Genomic DNA, 21863 nt, shown 5'->3' on the forward strand with positions numbered 1-21863 from the left:
CATAATGTTCTAAGTGTAGAGATAGCTAGTGTTCACGGTGATCGTCTCTCACGATAGAAGTGAAAGAGAACCGTATGCTCTGATACCAATGTAACTTGGTTGAACACAATGCTAATCAATACACTTAAATACACTAAGATTTGAAGGACACTTGCTCAAATACAAGAAGTAAATTGCTGAATTTGACAAGAGGCACACAATGAGCCGGAGCGGCCGACCCCTCCCTTGAGTAAATTGTATTACTATTGGAGAAATTCAATACATAGTTTCACGGGCATCCATTGCCAAATCCTCCATGCCAATGCATATGAAATTCAGCATTTAGAAAACAATGGTATGTCGATGTAGATCACCAAGGAGCTGCCTTGATGCCCGGCCCGACTTCAGTGCCCATATTCTCTACCATTGGCTCTATGTTCTACCAAGCAAGGTAGCAACATCTTCAAGAGCACATAGGACAAGAGAAATACTACACAGGGCGGCTAAACAAGGAGTCCTGCCCTTCTACTGAGTAAGTAATGACAATACATTGTCCAATTACCTTACCAGTCTTCATAGAAGTTGTTGCAAGCGGAAGCCTTCGCGTTGGAAGCTTTAGAAGTGTTGATATCTTCGATTTGCCGCAATCCTTCGCGACAAAAGTCTTCAAGAGGATGAAGGGAACCTTGGGAAAGCTTCCCCTATGGTTCAACTTGAGAAAGGAAGGCTGAAATTAGGGTTTTCAGCAAAAAGACCAGAAATTACAGCAAAAATGAGAGCTGTTTTGCTGAATTTCAGTCATTGGGAGTGAGTAGGAGAGTGATTAGCACTTGGAAACACTCTTGGAAGCTTGGAAAACACCCTAGCAAGTTGGGTATGGCTATGGAGAGCTTGGAAATGAAGAGAAATGGTGGAAAAACAGAGTTTTCAGCCTCCAAAAATCCTCATGAAGAGAAAACACGAATTTCTCTTAATAAGTAAGTGAATTGGGGTCCAATCAGGTGAAGGGACATGGGGAGATGCCCATTTATGAGTAAAAGGGGAGGATCAGGTCCTGGACATTGAGTCTTGTCCGCCTCGGGACTTCAGTGAGTGTGAACTTGGAAGAGGTCATAATTTATAAGTGACTTTTGGGCGCCCAAACTTTAATGAAATGGGAACGCACTCACTTATAAATATTGGCTAAGTCCTAAGGGCTATTTGAGCCTAGATCGGGAAATACTTACCACCTGTTCACATGCCACACAACCATGTCAGCAGACAGTTTCACACGCACGGTTCACGGGCGGGCGTCCCCTTACCCGGAACTACACATAGGTCATGCAGGCATGAAAACAGCATGCAATTTCATTTGCAGGCAAGCACATAAAGATGCTATGCAATGCAGCATTGGCATGAGCAATTTCCGTTCATGAAACCATATAAGACCAGGCGTTTCCAGGCAAGTATATGCAATACCAGACCCAGTGGAAAGCCAATCCTCCAGGCGTTTCCGGGCATGTACACAAAGGCACAAGTCCCAGCAGAAAGCCAAGTCCTCCAGGCGTTTCCGGGCATGTACACAAAGGCACAAGTCCCAGCGGAAAGCCAAGTCCTCCAGATATTCCGGGCATGATAACATCAAGTCCCAGCGGAATATCATATCCAACTATACACCATGACACATGTCAATCACCTGCATAGGCATATTCCATAAGCCATGGACACCAATCCAATATGTACATAGTGTGAAAGCACGAGTGAACCATTTGGGTGGCCAAATGGTGACACTATGATACACGGCAATCCACCAGTGAGAATTGTTTCTTTTTGGGGCATTCATGCATATCATGGTTGAGCAAAAAGCAACCCACTATTGCCACATCTATTTGTGAGACTGAGTACAAGGTAGCCTTTACAGCCACAGTAGATTATGTATGGCGGAGAAGATCGATCACTAATCTTCGTGAGTGTCAAGAAACACCCACTACCATATTCACTGACAGTCACAGTGCTGTAGTCATGGCACAAAACCCAGTGTTTCATGCACGTACTAAGCACATCGAGGTTCATTATCATTATGTCAAAGAGAGAATAAAAACAGGGGAGATCCCATTATCTTACTGCTCTACACAGGACAATGTTGCAGATCTGTTCACAAAGGCGTTGCCTCGAGAGAAGTTTGAAGCTTTCCGCAAAGCTTTGGACCTACTCTTCTACAAAGAGTGGTTTGCTACCTACCTTGTACAGGTTCACATTACCACTACAGGGGGGATTTATTGGCATATATGATATGAGTAGTGCCACATGTGAGCATGGGCTAACCAAGGGCACTTTTTCCCTTTCGGTTTTTCCCCTTGGAGATCTGGTGTGAAAGGACACAACCTATTTTAGTTGTATTATGATATTATGGAGTTGACCTTCTAACTCCACACATTCCAATGCAATCTTCTCTTTGCATCTCTCATCATCTTGTGTGTACCTACTTTACTATGTGTATGTGCTGTTGTGCTAAACCCTAGTTCAGTTGTAGCTCCCCTCCTGGCTCAACAATGGTATCACTTATTCTAGTGGTTCTAATTTGGTGGGATTCACGGATGCTGATTGGGCTAGTTGTGTTAATTCTCGGCGATCCACTTCTGCATATTGTTTTTTGTTTGGATCTAGAATGGTTTCTTGGGAGTCTCACAGAAACAGAGGACTGTTGCTACATCATCTAATAAGGCTGAGTATAAGTACTACCTTCTCTCCACGATTGAAGCTTTGTGGATTCATCAGATTCTAGAACATTTCTGCTATGCACAGGATTCTCATGTCACAATTTTCTCGGACTCCCAGAGTGCTATTGCTTTGGCACAGAACCCGGTGATTCGTGGTCGATCCAAACATATCAAAGTACATTATCATTTTGTTCGAGACTAGGTTGAGCTTGATCTTCTTCTCCTGGTGTATTGTTCTACCAAGGATAACTGTGACCGCTCCCTGCAGCAGCAGGAGGCCTAGAGATCGGAAGACAATATAGACATATTTAGAACACTTAATCTTATTATTATTATTACTAGTCAATGGAAACAGCATCAACAACACAAACACTGAAAATACTGAAAAAAATACAAATGACACCAGCATTGGGGCCGGGCCGGCCCCCCCTCTCAATACTTATTGTATTTCTTGGAGTATTTATATTTGTACAAGTGTCATGGGCCTGAAAAGGCCAAATTCCTTCACTAGGGAGTGCAAACAACCAAACAGATCTGGTTCAAACCGATGAAGAAAGTGTTGGTCGGAGTAGCCCCAAATCACAGACTCGTTCCCACCTTCACTGGGTGTACACTTGCCTTTCACTGGTCTTCCGAGACCGTGCACAAACGGGCACGCCCGTACTAATGCAAGCAACAGTGTACACCGCGAAGGGAACGTTTCCCGATTCTCCCAATTAAGCTTTGTACTTGGTTTTTCCTCATACCCTCTTGACCTTCACTGGCTCCTCTATAAATGAGGGCGCGGTCAGGGCAGTCATGGGAGAAACCTCTTTCCAATGATCCTCCAGAGTGTATGCAACTGGAGAAGAACTTACCTACACAAAGCTTGTAATAACAACATTTAACTTGAATTATTATCTGAATTTGAGATAACATATTGAAATAAATACCTGGCATGGATTTTAATTCATACCTCAGTAATGAAGACCATTTCCCTTGTATTATACTCCAAATGGAAGCTTCAGCTGCTGTAAACAAAGCAACCAGCTGGTACACAAGGCAGGTACAACAGGTACATATGGACAGCCAGCAATCTGCAGCAGCAGGCACAGTAGGTACACGTGGGCTGCAGCAATCTGCAGGTATAGCAGGTACACAAGGGCAGCAAGTAGGTGGGTACTGCAGGTGGTACACCAGGTACACGTGGGCTGCAGGTAGGCGGGTACTACAAGTGGTACAGCAGGGGCAGCACACAGGCGAGTCCTTCCAGGCGTGGAGGCGGCGTGTAGGGGCAAATTCAGCAGGCGTGGAGGAGGAGGCAAGTAGCTGCCCTGAAGATGGCAAGTTTTCCACCAACCCACACGTGGGAATTTCCATGCAAGCCTTTTTTTTTAAGGTTATAAAACCTTAGTTCATTTTATTACTTTGGGCCCTCCCCTCATAAGCATAAGCAAGTGTCCAGGCCCTATTTAAATTGAGTGTGAACACAATACCTTATAAATATTAAGGTTCACTCAAGTTTATGGGTTTTACCATTTTAAAAGGCCAAAACGAAAAATACTTACCACCTGTTCACACGCCACACCACCAAGTCAGCAAACAGCATTCCACGGTACACTGGAAGCGTCCCCATCCAATGTACTGGCATGGCATAACAGGCAGACACACGCAAACAAGTCATGCAAAAACAAATTTATGCATGCAGGCATAAATACATGTATACAAATAATGGACGAAATCTCCCTTCCATGAAACTTGTACAAGAGGTTCCTGTCGGGCACAAAACTGGCGCGACAAATATAAATAAATATGTCCTGGTCTTCCTATGGAGTGACAGTCTCATAGGTAAGACACCATCTTGGCCATACACGGGTGGCACCAACAGGCTCCCGTCCATACAGCACGAAGCAAATCACACATGGGTGGCACGAAACTGGTTCCCGTCCATGTGACGCAGCACTGGTCGCACACAGGTGGCACTGATCTGGCTCCCGTCCATGTGACACCATAAAACTGGCCCTTTCACATGGGACACTGGCCTGGCCCCATGTGAACATGGCACAAATCTGGCCGCTCTATGGAGTGACAGTCCCATAGAAGTGGCTCCAGAAATGGAGATGGACCAAATGGTGACATTCCCCCGGGCTTCTAAACAGTTGACCTCAACTGAAAAGCCTCAAGATATGCCTGTAGAAGCTGAGGGTAGTCAGCAAAATAATTCTCATCTACCCACTTTGCATCAATTGGTAAATAATTTTTAAATTCACAAGGTATCTCCTGGAACGCTTCCCATGTGGTAACTTTCTCTCCTTGTGAAATACAATCTGCTCTGGCTGAAGGATCTCCTCAAGCTCATCAACTTCTGGCGGATCTTCTGTGATGACAGGCTCCTTTGGATTTGGCCCCACATACTTCCGTGAAAGACTCACATGAAAAGCATTGTGAATCTTCCAATGGCTGGGTAAAGCAAGCCTGAAGAACACTTCATTGATCTTGTCAATCACTTGGAAGGGTCCATAATATCGAGTAGAAAGCTTTGGATATGATCCCTCTTGTCCTGGCCTCTTCCGAAGCCTAGCTTTCTCAAATTTCAGCAATACCCAATCACCTTCCTTGACTCGCATGTCTCTTCTATGCTTGTCAGCAGCCCTTTTATGCTTATCTTGTGACCTTGCAATGGCTGTCCACACCTGAGCAAAGGCTACATCCAAGTCACGCATATACTCATCAGCTGCAAAAATCTCATCCTTTGTACGAAGGATGGGTGGCAAGACCACTCTGCCATAAATAATCTCAAACGGGGCCTTTCCCGTGGAGGCATGAACTGTGTTGTTGTAGGCAAACTCTACAAGTGGAAGATACTTCTCCCATGCAGTCTTTTGATCTGCCACATAACACTTCAACAAATCCAACACAGCTGAATTTGCAGCTTCACTTTGGCCATCCATTTAGGAATGATAAGCTGATGGAAACTCAAGTTTAGTGTCCATGTTATCAAATAAAGCCCTCCAGAAGAGGCTCGTAGTCTTAGGATCTCTATTCCCAACAATGGACTTAGGCATACCATGATGCTTGAAGATGTTAGCAAGAAAAAGCTTCACCATATGATCAACTTTAATGGTTTTCTTGATGGGCAAGAAGTGAGCTTGCTTGCTAAACCTGTCCACAATGGTCCAAATAGCATCATTTTCATGCTGGGATCTAGGCAAGTCCATAATAAAGTCCATAGTAATACTTTCCCATGGCTGCAAGGGAATAGGCAATGGCTGAAGCAAACCTGGAGGCTTTTGCCTGTCAAATTTCACCTTTTGGCAAGTAAGACATGCACGTACATATGCCTCAATGTCTTTACGCATGCTTGGCCAAAAGAAATATCCCTCAATCATGCGTGTAGTAGGCATGATACCTCTATGACCAGCATAAGGTGGAGCGTGACATTCCTCCATAACCTTTGGACACATATCCTTAATCACACATAAGCAGTTATCCTTCATAAGATAACCCTCTTTGATCACATAAGAGGCATGTGACTGACCAGCCATCAAATCAATCCATATATGGCAAAAATCAGCATCCAAATGATACAAATCTCGCATGGCAGATAAGTTCCCATGAGAGGCCACTGAAACTGCAGTCACATAAGGCCTCCTGGATAATGCATCTGCCACCACATTTTTCTTTCCCGGAGTATATACAATCTGAAAATGAAACATGGAAAGAAAGTTTGCCATTCTCATCTCCTTCTCCCCGAAAGCTTTGTTTGAGATAGAAAGTATCTCAAGCTTTGATGATCTGTCTTGACTACAAATTCAGTCCCAAGAAGATAATGTTTCCATATCTTTAAGACATGAATTACAGCCAAGAGCTCTTTCTCATAGATATCCATATGAAGCTCGGCATCATGCAATCGACGGCTCTCATATGCAACTGCATGACCTTCTTGATTTAGGACAGCCCCTATACAATCGCCACAAGCATCACATTCCACTATGAATGACCTTTGCAAGTCGGGAACAATCAATACGGGTCCACATATGATAACATTCTTAGTTGCAAGAAGGCATTCTGCTCCTTTGGGATCCATTTAAAAGTGGCTTTCTTCTTCGTGAGATCATATAGAGGAGTGGCACTCATAGCAAAATGCCTTATGAAGTGCCTGTAATATGAACATAACCCCAGACAACTACGTACTTGATGTACATTTTGCAAGTCGGACAAATTTCGTGACCCAAATAGTGTATCTCTGAAAGAAAGAACTCACTTTTCTTGGCATTAATGAAGAGTTTATGCTAACACCTATGAATTTTCGATAGGGTCGGAATATCCTATTCATCATACGATTGAATGTGGCTGGGGCATTAGTGAGACCAAAAGGCATCACTAAAAATTCATACAATCCTTTTCCTTACACATGTGTCAAAAACCCTCCTCCTAAACTTGATGACGGGGTGGACACTCTGTCATTCTTCCTTCCTGGACTTCTAACCTTGACCTGCTACTTCTGACTTTGACACTTCTACTTTGCTATTTTTGTCTAAACACCTTCCACTTCTGATCTCCACTTCCAAGCCTGGCTGATGAACTGAGCATCTGTTCCACTGTTGTCCCCATGCCTACTATCCCTTAAGGGCCCTTAACACAGCGGCGGATAACTTGCCGGAACTGATCATGCATGTTGCTAGACCTTTGGAACTGGTATGCAACATGCGAAGCTAGAGGAAGCATTCCCTGAGGATATGTACGCAGAACCAGTACTTCATTAAGCTCTCAGATACCCTGCTGCATTCTTCTGCTAGATCTGTGCACCTTCCTTGGGACTATGCTTAGTGGTTGAGCCTGAATGCTCTAATACCAATGTTGGCGCAGAAGCCTTGATGTGCTGATCCACAGCCCTAAGCCTGATTGAGAATAAAAGATGTTGATTTAAACATGATTAAGACAGAGGAGAGAGAAGAAGAGAGAGATAGTTCGTATCAAGTTTTCTTGTATTTTATATGGTACAAAAAGGTTGACTTTATGTATGTACACAGTTGGGCCCTTGGTCAGCCCTAAAGGGTTAACCTCTAGCCCCTTACTGACTGAATTGCTGAATGTATGATGAATCATGGCTTTTATGCTTATATACTATACTGAGGTACTGGTCGGCCACCAGATGCTGCTTTCAGCCAGGTTTGGACATGAAATATTCATTAAAAATGCCTTAACTGTTGCGCTTGATCAATGCTTTGCCCACACTTGTAAGATTCCTCTCCCAACCCCTTTTTGATGTCTAGTATATTCCCCTGTAATCAATTCCTTTTCTAAAATATAAGAGATCTTGTTTGTGGCTGTGTTTTAACCTAGAGAGAGAAAATATTCTAGAGAGAGAATATTCAGATTTTGAATATTTTTGGATAGAAAAATATCTCTTATATTTCAGATGAATTCCCCTGAAACAGAAATTTAAAAAGAATTTTCCAATGTGCAATTGGAATTAATTGGAAATAGGTATAAAGAACCTTAGCCTAAGGGTCTAGATTTTCAGAAATCTTTAGACTATGGTCCAATTAAGGTTTCTATGGGCCAATAGCATCAATCCATGTGTAGGGAGGAGATAAATCCAAATTGTAAAAAGAAAATACCCAAAAATGAGTAAATGCTCACATGAGGTGAAGAGTTGAAAATGTACAAGGTTTATTAGTAAAAAACTATGAGCAATATTAAAAATATGAGATATTTTGGGAATAATGATTTTATTATGACACATATGTAAGGAAGGGGAGTCCCTTAAATGCTCACATAAGATGAAGAGTTGAAAATGTACAAGGTTTATTAGTAAAAAACTATGAGCAATATTAAAATGATTCCATTATGACACATATGTAAGGAAGGAGAGTTCTTTAAAGGAGGTGCATATTTCACATAAGATGAAGAGTTGAAAATGTAAAAGGGTTATTAATAAAAAACTATGAGCAATATTAAAAATATGAGATATTTTGGGAATAATGATTTTATTATGACACATATGTAAGGAAGGGGAGTCCCTTAAATGCTCACATAAGATGAAGAGTTGAAAATGTACAAGGCTTATTAGTAAAAAACTATGAGCAATATTAAAATGATTCCATTATGACACATATGTAAGGAGGGGGAATTCTTTAAAGGAGGTGCATATTTCACATGCTTGAATGAGTTTTAAACTCATAAAAATTAAGATATTTCATCTCTCCTCTCTCCTCATTCAAGTCTAGTTCCAAAAAGTTAGCTTAATTGACCTAAAAATGGTCAAAAAGTGACCAAACTGACTTGGAAAATTCTAGAATCAGTTTGTTTGGTTAGGAGCTCAATTTTTCCTATAAATAGAAGCCTCCCCTTGTTGAAAAAAAAACATAGTGTCTTATGCTTTGTTACTCTACTCCTCCTAAGCCAAAATAGATAGTGTCTTATGCTTTGTTACTCTACTCCTCCTAAGCCAAAATAGATAGTGTCTTATGCTTTCTACTCCTCCTAAGCCAAAATAGATAGTGTCTTATGCTTTGTTACTCTACTCCTCCTAAGCCAAAATAGATAGTGTCTTATGCTTTGTTACTCTACTCCATCTAAGCCAAAATATATAGTGTCTTATGCTATGTTACTCCACCTAAGCCAAGAACTGTGAATTCTTTAATAATTCACTAGTTTTTGACACTTCTCTCTTTCTTCAATCCCCATTGGTGGCTCCATCAACATACTAAACCAATTGATTGGTTGGGGGCCTCTACCGTGAATAAAGAATCAAGCAAATTATAAGGTAAGTATATTGAAAATTTTGATCTTTCTATAATTACTCAATGATTCTCTCTTCTCAACCCCTCTCAAGCTTGAGAAGTTTAATTGGTATGGTTTTTTAAATGCTATTGAAGTTAATTGGTGAATAGTAGTGAAGAGTTACATAATTTAATAAATGCTATAGAAGTTAATTTCCATTTATGTTTAAATTCTAATGGTTTTTAAGTAATTTCTCTCTCTCACTCAAGAAATGGTCATACTCATGACTCATTCTCAATCCAAATGAAGCTTTTCATAAAGCTTTTCCTTAATCAAGCTATGCTTGAGGCCAAATTAATGGCTTTTTGCTATGCTTTTAGTTTATGCACATTGATGATTCAATCCATTATGGATTGATGACCCAATTAGAGACCATTCTAATTATTTCCTTAATGATAAGCTTTATCCCTTAGAAAAAAATTGAGATTTATCAGTCATAGTAGCGGAGCTATGGCAAAATTTTTATAGAAATCACGCATAAAATAAATTCATTCAAAGCATAAAAAGAAGACTTCCTACCATATCCTAGGAACTATCATCCTAGATTAATTAAAAGAATATTATTATGCATGGAGATATGGATGTTTGCATGTAGATGTAGAGGTATGGATGTGAGTGTGAATGTGGAGGTGGATGTATGCATGTAGATGTAGATGTATAGATGTAGAGGTGGATGTGGAGGTGGGTGGATGCATGTAGATGTAGATGTATAGGTGTAGGTGAGAATGGAGATGTGGATGTATACATGTAGATGTAGATGTATAGATGTAGATGTGAATAGAGATGTGGATGTATACATGTAGATGTAGATGTATAGATGTAGATGTGAATAGAGATGTGGATGTGTACTTGTAGATGTAGATGTATAGATGTAGATGTGGATGTGGAGGTGGGTGGATGCATGAAGATGTAGATGTATAGATGTAGATGAGAATGGAGATGTGGATGTATATATGTAGATGTAGATGTATAGATGTAGATGTAAATAGAGATGTGGATGTAGATGTATAGATGTAGATGGGAATGGAGATGTGGATGTATACATGTAGATGTAGATGTATAGATGTAGATGTGAATGGAGATGTGGATGTATGCATGTAGATGTAGGTGTATAGACGTAGATGTGGATGTAGAGGTGGATGTATGCATGTAGATGTAGATGTATAGATGTGGATGTGAATGTGGAGTGGATGTATGCATGTAGATGTAGATGTATGGAGGTGAATGTGAATGTGGATGTGGATGTATGCATAGGGATGTAGATGTATGCATGTAGATGTGAATGTACGCATATAGTTGTGGATGTATGGATGTGAATATACGATTGTGATGTGAGGGAATCTGAAGTGATGAGATGGAAATGATGTGATGGGATGAGAATACTTATAAATGGAATATGGAATAAGTAATGTAGATTGAGGAGGGATAATGTGGAAAAATGAAAGTTAAAATAGAAATTGTATTGTAAACTGTTTGTAAATGCTGTTTGTAAATGCTGTTTGTAAATGATTGTTTTATGTCAAGAATGCTGGGGGGAGCATTTTGACCGTCTTGTGATTAAGGTCGTGATGAGAAAGTTGCAACTGCTGACGGGGAGTCAATGAAGGACGTCTCGCGTAGCAAGGTCGGCCGAGGTCTTGACCAGCCTCGGTGCGATTAAAATGGTGAGCTTCCGGTACGGTGGATGAGGGGCCAAGGAAGCGGCCTATGCGTGAAGCGCTAGGTTACCTGCGAAGGATCCTAGAGGGTGCTGACCATACGGTGCTCGGGCTCTGGGTCGCCTAGGATACCCCACGCGTGCGTCGAGGAAGATATTGGAACAGAGTTGGAGTTGTTTTCTGAAATCGAGCATGGATCTGGTTGATTGACCTTGCTGGTCTTCAATGGATGAGTCCATGGCTTCTTATATGGATCTGTTGGTTGATCTTGCTGATCTTCAACGAGAGTCCATCTTGTTAAGTGATTATATTGCCAAGTATTATGGGCTAGGAACTATCGAAACGGCTCCTGAGCGTTCTAGTTGCCAATGATGCCATAGATACTCTGATGAAGGAATGATGGGAAATGAAGAATCAATTGGATAAATTGGAAGATGGTGATCAATGATACTAGGGTTTTATTAAATGATTGTTTTGAACTGGTTGAATCTGGTTGAAAAAGGCAATTTCATATTGGGTGTGTGAGTGGTGTGACTAGTTTTATTTTGCATGAACATCCGGCTAGGGGGCCTTGGAACTCTTTTCCTTGGTACTCGGGACAAAACCTAACCAAATTTTTAATTGGATCCCATCACTACAGTGGTTGGGCGGTTGGCTAACCCATGGGATCGGATGGGGTTAGGCTGGACTGATGGATCCGTAAATCGAGACTCAAGCTTTTGTTTTTACGATAGAAAAAAAAAAATCCCGGACAGTAACTGTTCTATGGATAGGAATCAACGGCTGTGCCTCTTGAATGGGGAAAAAAGCGTTGATCCCAATGATCCAAGTGCAAGTTTCTTCCTTGAACTGACTAAGTATCTTATAGATGTAATTGGATCATCTCGATCAGAAATGATCTTGACTACGTTAGAGTAAAAAGTTATCCTGGTGGAATCGCCCGTGCTTCCGGTTAAGAAAGTTTTTCCGGGTTCGGTTTTAGAACAACCGACGGATTAGTCTCTTATCCGGATATCCGTGGGCGAGGCCCCGAGTGTGGGACCCCTGTCCCGTGCGAGAAGCGCTACTTCCGCTGCCAGTACCCCGAATCCGTTGCTCGGTGGGAACAGGGATGTAAGATTCCTCCCCAACCTTCGAGGTATACTGGAGTAAGAATCTTCCTTTCTGATCTTATAATTATTCCCTCTCTAAAATAAAAGAAAATTTCTGTTTAAAAAAGGAAGACCCTTTTCCTAGAATACTTCTCAGGAGTCACGCCTGTTTTAAGGATTTAGAACAATGAGTTTAGAAGTGAGAATCGGTGTTTTGGATACCAAGGTTTTGGTTTTCATCCGAGTACGGCCCAAAAGAAGTTCTTTATCTCTTGGGAAGTATAAGAAGTTATCCCCCAGATATTGTGAGCCTTATATCTGAATTCAATGAAAGTAGGTGACTTAGCCTACAAGTTTCTTTTATCTCCTCATCTCAAAATTCTTAATGCCTTCTATAGAAAAATGTGTCAAACACAAATCATGGAAAGACGGTAAAACTTCAGTGGTAAGTTACCGTTGACTTCTAGGTTACGCTAGCTCCTTCCTTTATATAAGTCGTAACTTTTACTTGTCGCTCACAGTAATCTTACTCCCATCAATCTCCTTTTTTCTTAATCTCCTTCATGGCTTGGCAACAGGAATTAGTTTTATCCCTGATGATTTCTCACCTTCAAGACGCAAGAGAGTCTGTGAAGAAAGACTTTATAGAACAGTATGAGCGCTCACTTTTTCCTCACCTAGGAACTTCTGTAGCGCAGACCAAATGGCGGACCTATCAAAACATAACTAGGGTAACACCCTGGGGTCAGCAGCACTTTCGTAACAATGTCCGCTTAGCCATGGTTATTGAAGCTTTGGGTTTGGGTCCCCGATACTACTGCGTCATGAGATCAAGGCATCTTGGGTTTTCTGAGCGGGTCTTCTTACTAGCATGTTTTCTTCCTCATGAGAAGATATGCCTTTACCCCGTTTTTGGCTTGCCTCTCAGAGGTCCTTTTGTTAGATCACCTCATACCACTGAGATAGGTGCGGCAATAACCAGCAGAATCATTCCCATAGATGAGTTACCCTATACTTGTGCAGCTTGTGAGGACTGCTTTTGTGACCATATGATGGACGGGCTTATGGAAGTGTAAAGAGTTCTTCTATCTTTACTGTATAAGTCCCGTGAATGAATAAAGTTTAAATCTTGTTCTTATTTTGAATCTTGCTCTCTTTAAGACTTTTCTTGGTGGTTAATCGTGATTAAAATTTTTCTCTAAGTCTCATATTCGTGCATCTTGCGAAATTATTCCAAGTTGCGAGATGAGGACATCTCGCGTTTTTTAAGTGGGGTAGAATGTAAGATTCTTCTCCCAACCCCTTTTTGATGTCTAGTATATTCCCCTGTAATCAATTCCTTTTCTAAAATATAAGAGATCTTGTTTGTGGCTGTGTTTTAACCTAGAGAGAGAAAATATTCTAGAGAGAGAATATTCAGATTTTGAATATTTTTGGATAGAAAAATATCTCTTATATTTCAGATGAATTCCCCTGAAACAGAAATTTAAAAAGAATTTTCCAATGTGCAATTGGAATTAATTGGAAATAGGTATAAAGAACCTTAGCCTAAGGGTCTAGATTTTCAGAAATCTTTAGACTATGGTCCAATTAAGGTTTCTATGGGCCAATAGCATCAATCCATGTGTAGGGAGGAGATAAATCCAAATTGTAAAAAGAAAATACCCAAAAATGAGTAAATGCTCACATGAGGTGAAGAGTTGAAAATGTACAAGGTTTATTAGTAAAAAACTATGAGCAATATTAAAAATATGAGATATTTTGGGAATAATGATTTTATTATGACACATATGTAAGGAAGGGGAGTCCCTTAAATGCTCACATAAGATGAAGAGTTGAAAATGTACAAGGTTTATTAGTAAAAAACTATGAGCAATATTAAAATGATTCCATTATGACACATATGTAAGGAAGGAGAGTTCTTTAAAGGAGGTGCATATTTCACATAAGATGAAGAGTTGAAAATGTACAAGGGTTATTAATAAAAAACTATGAGCAATATTAAAAATATGAGATATTTTGGGAATAATGATTTTATTATGACACATATGTAAGGAAGGGGAGTCCCTTAAATGCTCACATAAGATGAAGAGTTGAAAATGTACAAGGCTTATTAGTAAAAAACTATGAGCAATATTAAAATGATTCCATTATGACACATATGTAAGGAGGGGGAATTCTTTAAAGGAGGTGCATATTTCACATGCTTGAATGAGTTTTAAACTCATAAAAATTAAGATATTTCATCTCTCCTCTCTCCTCATTCAAGTCTAGTTCCAAAAAGTTAGCTTAATTGACCTAAAAATGGTCAAAAAGTGACCAAACTGACTTGAAAAATTCTAGAATCAGTTTGTTTGGTTAGGAGCTCAATTTTTCCTATAAATAGAAGCCTCCCCTTGTTGAAAAAAAAACATAGTGTCTTATGCTTTGTTACTCTACTCCTCCTAAGCCAAAATAGATAGTGTCTTATGCTTTGTTACTCTACTCCTCCTAAGCCAAAATAGATAGTGTCTTATGCTTTCTACTCCTCCTAAGCCAAAATAGATAGTGTCTTATGCTTTGTTACTCTACTCCTCCTAAGCCAAAATAGATAGTGTCTTATGCTTTGTTACTCTACTCCTCCTAAGCCAAAATAGATAGTGTCTTATGCTTTGTTACTCTACTCCTCCTAAGCCAAAATAGATAGTGTCTTATGCTTTGTTACTCTACTCCATCTAAGCCAAAATATATAGTGTCTTATGCTATGTTACTCCACCTAAGCCAAGAACTGTGAATTCTTTAATAATTCACTAGTTTTTGACACTTCTCTCTTTCTTCAATCCCCATTGGTGGCTCCATCAACATACTAAACCAATTGATTGGTTGGGGGCCTCTACCGTGAATAAAGAATCAAGCAAATTATAAGGTAAGTATATTGAAAATTTTGATCTTTCTATAATTACTCAATGATTCTCTCTTCTCAACCCCTCTCAAGCTTGAGAAGTTTAATTGGTATGGTTTTTTAAATGCTATTGAAGTTAATTGGTGAATAGTAGTGAAGAGTTACATAATTTAATAAATGCTATAGAAGTTAATTTCCATTTATGTTTAAATTCTAATGGTTTTTAAGTAATTTCTCTCTCTCACTCAAGAAATGGTCATACTCATGACTCATTCTCAATCCAAATGAAGCTTTTCATAAAGCTTTTCCTTAATCAAGCTATGCTTGAGGCCAAATTAATGGCTTTTTGCTATGCTTTTAGTTTATGCACATTGATGATTCAATCCATTATGGATTGATGACCCAATTAGAGACCATTCTAATTATTTCCTTAATGATAAGCTTTATCCCTTAGAAAAAAATTGAGATTTATCAGTCATAGTAGCGGAGCTATGGCAAAATTTTTATAGAAATCACGCATAAAATAAATTCATTCAAAGCATAAAAAGAGGACTTCCTACCATATCCTAGGAACTATCATCCTAGATTAATTAAAAGAATATTATTATGCATGGAGATATGGATGTTTGCATGTAGATGTAGAGGTATGGATGTGAGTGTGAATGTGGAGGTGGATGTATGCATGTAGATGTAGATGTATAGATGTAGAGGTGGATGTGGAGGTGGGTGGATGCATGTAGATGTAGATGTATAGGTGTAGGTGAGAATGGAGATGTGGATGTATACATGTAGATGTAGATGTATAGATGTAGATGTGAATAGAGATGTGGATGTATACATGTAGATGTAGATGTATAGATGTAGATGTGAATAGAGATGTGGATGTGTACTTGTAGATGTAGATGTATAGATGTAGATGTGGATGTGGAGGTGGGTGGATGCATGAAGATGTAGATGTATAGATGTAGATGAGAATGGAGATGTGGATGTATATATGTAGATGTAGATGTATAGATGTAGATGTAAATAGAGATGTGGATGTAGATGTATAGATGTAGATGGGAATGGAGATGTGGATGTATACATGTAGATGTAGATGTATAGATGTAGATGTGAATGGAGATGTGGATGTATGCATGTAGATGTAGGTGTATAGACGTAGATGTGGATGTAGAGGTGGATGTATGCATGTAGATGTAGATGTATAGATGTGGATGTGAATGTGGAGTGGATGTATGCATGTAGATGTAGATGTATGGAGGTGAATGTGAATGTGGATGTGGATGTATGCATAGGGATGTAGATGTATGCATGTAGATGTGAATGTACGCATATAGTTGTGGATGTATGGATGTGAATATACGATTGTGATGTGAGGGAATCTGAAGTGATGAGATGGAAATGATGTGATGGGATGAGAATACTTATAAATGGAATATGGAATAAGTAATGTAGATTGAGGAGGGATAATGTGGAAAAATGAAAGTTAAAATAGAAATTGTATTGTAAACTGTTTGTAAATGCTGTTTGTAAATGCTGTTTGTAAATGATTGTTTTATGTCAAGAATGCTGGGGGGAGCATTTTGACCGTCTTGTGATTAAGGTCGTGATGAGAAAGTTGCAACTGCTGACGGGGAGTCAATGAAGGACGTCTCGCGTAGCAAGGTCGGCCGAGGTCTTGACCAGCCTCGGTGCGATTAAAATGGTGAGCTTCCGGTACGGTGGATGAGGGGCCAAGGAAGCGGCCTATGCGTGAAGCGCTAGGTTACCTGCGAAGGATCCTAGAGGGTGCTGACCATACGGTGCTCGGGCTCTGGGTCGCCTAGGATACCCACGCGTGCGTCGAGGAAGATATTGGAACAGAGTTGGAGTTGTTTTCTGAAATCGAGCATGGATCTGGTTGATTGACCTTGCTGGTCTTCAATGGATGAGTCCATGGCTTCTTATATGGATCTGTTGGTTGATCTTGCTGATCTTCAACGAGAGTCCATCTTGTTAAGTGATTATATTGCCAAGTATTATGGGCTAGGAACTATCGAAACGGCTCCTGAGCGTTCTAGTTGCCAATGATGCCATAGATACTCTGATGAAGGAATGATGGGAAATGAAGAATCAATTGGATAAATTGGAAGATGGTGATCAATGATACTAGGGTTTTATTAAATGATTGTTTTGAACTGGTTGAATCTGGTTGAAAAAGGCAATTTCATATTGGGTGTGTGAGTGGTGTGACTAGTTTTATTTTGCATGAACATCCGGCTAGGGGGCCTTGGAACTCTTTTCCTTGGTACCCGGGACAAAACCTAACCAAATTTTTAATTGGATCCCATCACTACAGTGGTTGGGCGGTTGGCTAACCCATGGGATCGGATGGGGTTAGGCTGGACTGATGGATCCGTAAATCGAGACTCAAACTTTTGTTTTTACGATAGAAAAAAAAAAAATCCCGGACAGTAACTGTTCTATGGATAGGAATCAACGGCTGTGCCTCTTGAATGGGGAAAAAAGCGTTGATCCCAATGATCCAAGTGCAAGTTTCTTCCTTGAACTGACTAAGTATCTTATAGATGTAATTGGATCATCTCGATCAGAAATGATCTTGACTACGTTAGAGTAAAAAGTTATCCTGGTGGAATCGCCCGTGCTTCCGGTTAAGAAAGTTTTTCCGGGTTCGGTTTTGGAACAACCGACGGATTAGTCTCTTATCCGGATATCCGTGGGCGAGGCCCCGAGTGTGGGACCCCTGTCCCGTGCGAGAAGCGCTACTTCCGCTGCCAGTACCCCGAATCCGTTGCTCGGTGGGAACAGGGATCTTACAACACTAACTGGCCTTCAACCTGGTTGCTGCCAACTGGCTGCTAGGGTCACCCATGGGCTGCCGACTGCTGGCTGAGAGCTCCTGATGGCTGCCAACAGGGTTCCCAAACCGTCCTTCATGATGGTGATGATGATGGTGCTGAGGCTGATGAAGATGATGCCGATGTTGATACTGATGATGATGGTACCAATGCTTATGTTGATGCTCATGAGATGCTCTAAATGCTGACTTAATCAGGGATTCTACTGTTCATGCTGAGGATTAGCCATGGCACGTGACACCAATACTCACATGGTATTGGCAGGATTAGTTGAAGATAAGGAGGAGGGAGATGGCACAAAGAAAAAGACATTGATTCCATGATTTTCTTGGAGTAGGGAAAGGACGCCCCATGTCTTTTCCACCCCATAAAGCCATGACCCATTTTCTGAGGGAGGAAAAGATTCCTCAATCCCCTTCCCGCCATCATGTTCGTGAAAAGTAGCTAGTGACAGCAGCAACCTCTGCAGAGTAGTTTGTCAACAGCTCAGGTTAGTGTAATTGATGTGACTCGAGGGAATGGAGCTGTGTCGTTTCAGCATTGTAGGAATCTTGCTGATTTGTATGGACCGCTGTACATTTCTGGTGGTTAAAATTTGCAATGTATGCTGATGGATCAGGAATTATCTCCAAGTTCATTGCCATCCAAGCTGAGAGACCATTCGATTGAATTGATGACCGGTACTAGCCTCAATACAGCTTGAGCAAGATGATGGAAAAGGTTCCATAAGAAATTCAAGGAGTTGTTACAAACAGGCTCGTTCAGCCAATTCGCTCTTCATTTGCTGCACCAATTCTCTTTGTCAAGAAGAAAGAGAGATCCTCCAAGCTATGTGTACATTATCACAAATTGAACAAGTTGGCTGTAGTCAGCACATCTTTAAATGCCTGGTTGAAACAAAGTTATTTTTCAAGATCAACCACGAGAGTGGCTATCAACAGATCCACATTGCAGAAAAGGACATCCAAGGAAATGGCACTCCATCTGGCAGGATCCAATAAGGGGTGTTGTTTCTGCACCTGCCTTATATAGGTTTGTAAAGGCCCCAATTCAACTAATCAAACCTTGGAACTGGCCTACCGCTAGTGAGTGGTCTCCTCCTCTCTCCATTCCTGTAGTGGCCAAACAGGCGGCAAGATTCCCCACCAGGATTTCAACAAGGGAGATTTCCCGCCCGCCTGAAGCCACCAGGCTCCAGAGAGAGCAGATGCCAGCCTCATGATAGGGTTTGCTATAGCATTTACGATACCACCTGGCATCCTGGATGTGGCTGCCACTTGCATTTGTTGTAAAGCAATAGTGTAACCAAAATACATCATTGTCGTAAAGAACCTCTCCACCATTAATCAGCCTGCATAAAAAATGGAAACCTTCATCTCATTAACTTGCCTGTCACCACCATCACTTGTTTTCTGCAAAACCTGATCTATTATCATTTCCTGTTCTTTCATGTCAGCGCCAGGCCCCGAAAGTTGATCTGTCAGCATCAATTTTCCTCTCCTGTCAGTGTGAGGGCCATAATTTTCTACCTCCTCCACTAGGGATAGACATGGTGCAAGGCGAACTATAGAGATTTATGCCTGAGCAATAATCACATAGGCCTCTGGTGAACCTAGGGAAGCTTTAAAATCAGAAGGAAGCCTCATTTCTCAAATTTATTACAGCAAGAATAGTTTTGGAGAAGGAAATCACATTGAATTTTGAGAAAGTCTCAAAAGAGGGTGTTACGAGTAAAGAATGAACAGAAAGTCAACTTCGCCCGCATGCTACTAGAGGATATGGAGCTCGACATGCTACTTTAGAATATGGAGCTCCAAATGAGGAACATCCAAGTTAATCACCAAACCAGTTACAGATGTGGCCAGCACTCTTTCCTTGAATGATTGAGATTTTTACATGGGACCGTTTAAAGAGGAAGCAAGGGTACCTTGAAGCACCGGCACCAAGACAAAGGAGCGGAGGAGAAGGCAGTGGCCAAGGTAAAAAGAGGAGTCACAAGGAAGAAGAAACCAAGCAAACAGGCAAGAAGCTGAGGCCAAAAGGCAGACCGAAAGAAGGAAGTCAGGAAGCAAGCCAAGGTAGAAATAAGAAAGCAAGCAACGGAGGAGATTACCCCGAAAGCTAATGAAACTGCTCCAAGAGGAGGCAGATCAAATGAAAAGAGAAGCCTAGAGCCTATGAGGAAACGAAAAAGAAAGCCAGGGCAGATGCAGACATGAAGATTTGAGCAGAAGCTGAACATAAAGCTTGAGAGGAAGAAAAACATAAGGCCTGAGAGGAAGCCGAGCAAAAGAATCGAGAACAAAAAGCTCAAGAGAAAGCCAGACAAGAAGCCAAGAAGAAAGGTGGCTTAAGAGAGAGAAGCAAAAGCAGTAGCAGCAGCCACTGACATAAGAAAATGGACCAACCTTGCCCATTCTCGAAGAGCAAATGGACTCCAAGGGTCCACTGTTTACTGCAAAGCACAACCCATTTCCCAAGAGGAGAATGGGTGGCATCCAATCACTTATTCTTAGGTTGTGTTCAGGCTCTCTGCTCTCTCGCAGTCCATGGGATGCTCCATGGAGTTCTGTGAGGCCTCCACTTCAGCCTGTGCGATGTTGAATGTCCACGGCTGTGAGCTCACACGGCGCAGGCAAGGAGGGAGAGGGCAAGGGTGCGCAGAGGAGACGGCTCGCGTGGGTGTCAGTGGTGCAGGCGAGGTGGGCGAGGGCAGGAGTGCGCAGATGAGCACAGGGGCCGGGGAGGTTGGTTGTGGCACTGGGCCGTGGGGCTCGACACAGCCCGCCTGGGTGGCCGGGGGCGCCGTAAGGGTCTCCTGCCACCAGAGTGAGGTGGAGGCGCCTCCTTTGTGAAGTGCTTTTAACATGAAAGTCTTATGGAGTAGTAGTTCAACAACATGAAATACATTTGAGCTTTACGTGAAAGGAGATGATGGGTTAGCAGTGCGTACCATGATGGTTCCAGGGTGTTCAACAGTCTCCCCGCTCAGGATGGTTCGGTTGATGCTGAGGCATGATGATGTAGACATGCAGTCTTGGGGGACGCGGATCCCTCCGTTTTGCAATGGCTCTTGAGCTCCCATTTGACCACAGGTGATGATGATGCCTCCTCCCCTTTGCCCAAACCCCCTCCATGCGACGGGCCTTGTTGTTGCTGCAACTCTCGTATTGCCGAACGCGTTGAAAACGCAAGCATGCCTGAGGACTGCATTGAAAACTAACGACCCCATCTCTCCAGGCATCGTCATCATAACATATCCTAGTAAAAGATAATTTAGTCTAATCTGTTCGTGTATTAAAATAATATAAGCCCTGGTTTACATTATTGCATCACACGCCTCCCTCCATGGCCTGCTTGCAAGACAGAGATGATCTGCAAAGAGCACCACAGCTGAGCAGCTCCCTTCCCCGTGCCCCCGTCCACAGCCTGCTACGATGCCCTTATTTATGGGCATGAGAGAGAAAAGAGAGAGAGAGAGAGAGAGAGATGGATGGTCGTCCCTCTCCTCCATGCTTGCTGCAAGCGAGAGCACATAGAGAGATAATAGTATCGTATCCCCTTATTCACGCGCGAGAGAGAGAGAGAGAGAGGGGTATATGAACGTCCGTAGAATGCAACATGAGGGCATATACGACCAACAGTGCGACTTGAACTCGGGTGGATCATAGCCTTTATAAGGGCCCTCGCACTAGCGCGAGAGAGAGAGAGAGAGACTACTACGAACTCTCCATAAATCAACCATGCATGCTAAAACAACCACACATTGTTAAGTTTGTAAACCTTACGTGTAGCTGGTTAATTACCTTACTCATGGTTAATTAATTCATTAAAAATGTATTTTGGGCACTTAAAAATAGCTTATAAAACATTCAATACTTGAAATTTGTTGTGGTATGGAAGGCCACAAACAATTCTATCAGCAAGAG

General features: G+C 41.5%; 1 protein-coding gene across 10 annotated transcripts in view; it reads right to left on the reverse strand.

Annotated features, from left to right (window-relative positions):
• The window catches only part of LOC147604628 (uncharacterized), a 65074-nt gene extending 43553 nt beyond the window's left edge, over window positions 1–21521 (reverse strand). For 5 of the 10 annotated variants that reach the window (XR_015265307.1, XR_015265309.1, XR_015265308.1 and 2 more), the window contains exon 1: window positions 20888–21521. Coding sequence is in view for 7 of the 10 variants with exons in the window: in XM_086794664.1 (XP_086650790.1) it covers window positions 20888–21187 (300 nt within the window). In the remaining 3 variants the exon portion in view is untranslated. The remainder of the gene's footprint in view (window positions 1–20887) is intronic. The other 5 variants (XM_086794667.1, XM_086794668.1, XM_086794666.1 and 2 more) reach the window with 2 other exon arrangements.
• Between the last annotated feature and the right edge of the window lie 342 nt (window positions 21522–21863).

This window comes from Cibotium barometz, chromosome 61 (genome assembly GCF_041138505.1).
Source record: "Cibotium barometz isolate CiBa-2024 chromosome 61, ASM4113850v1, whole genome shotgun sequence".
Taxonomy (NCBI): domain Eukaryota; kingdom Viridiplantae; phylum Streptophyta; class Polypodiopsida; order Cyatheales; family Cibotiaceae; genus Cibotium; species Cibotium barometz.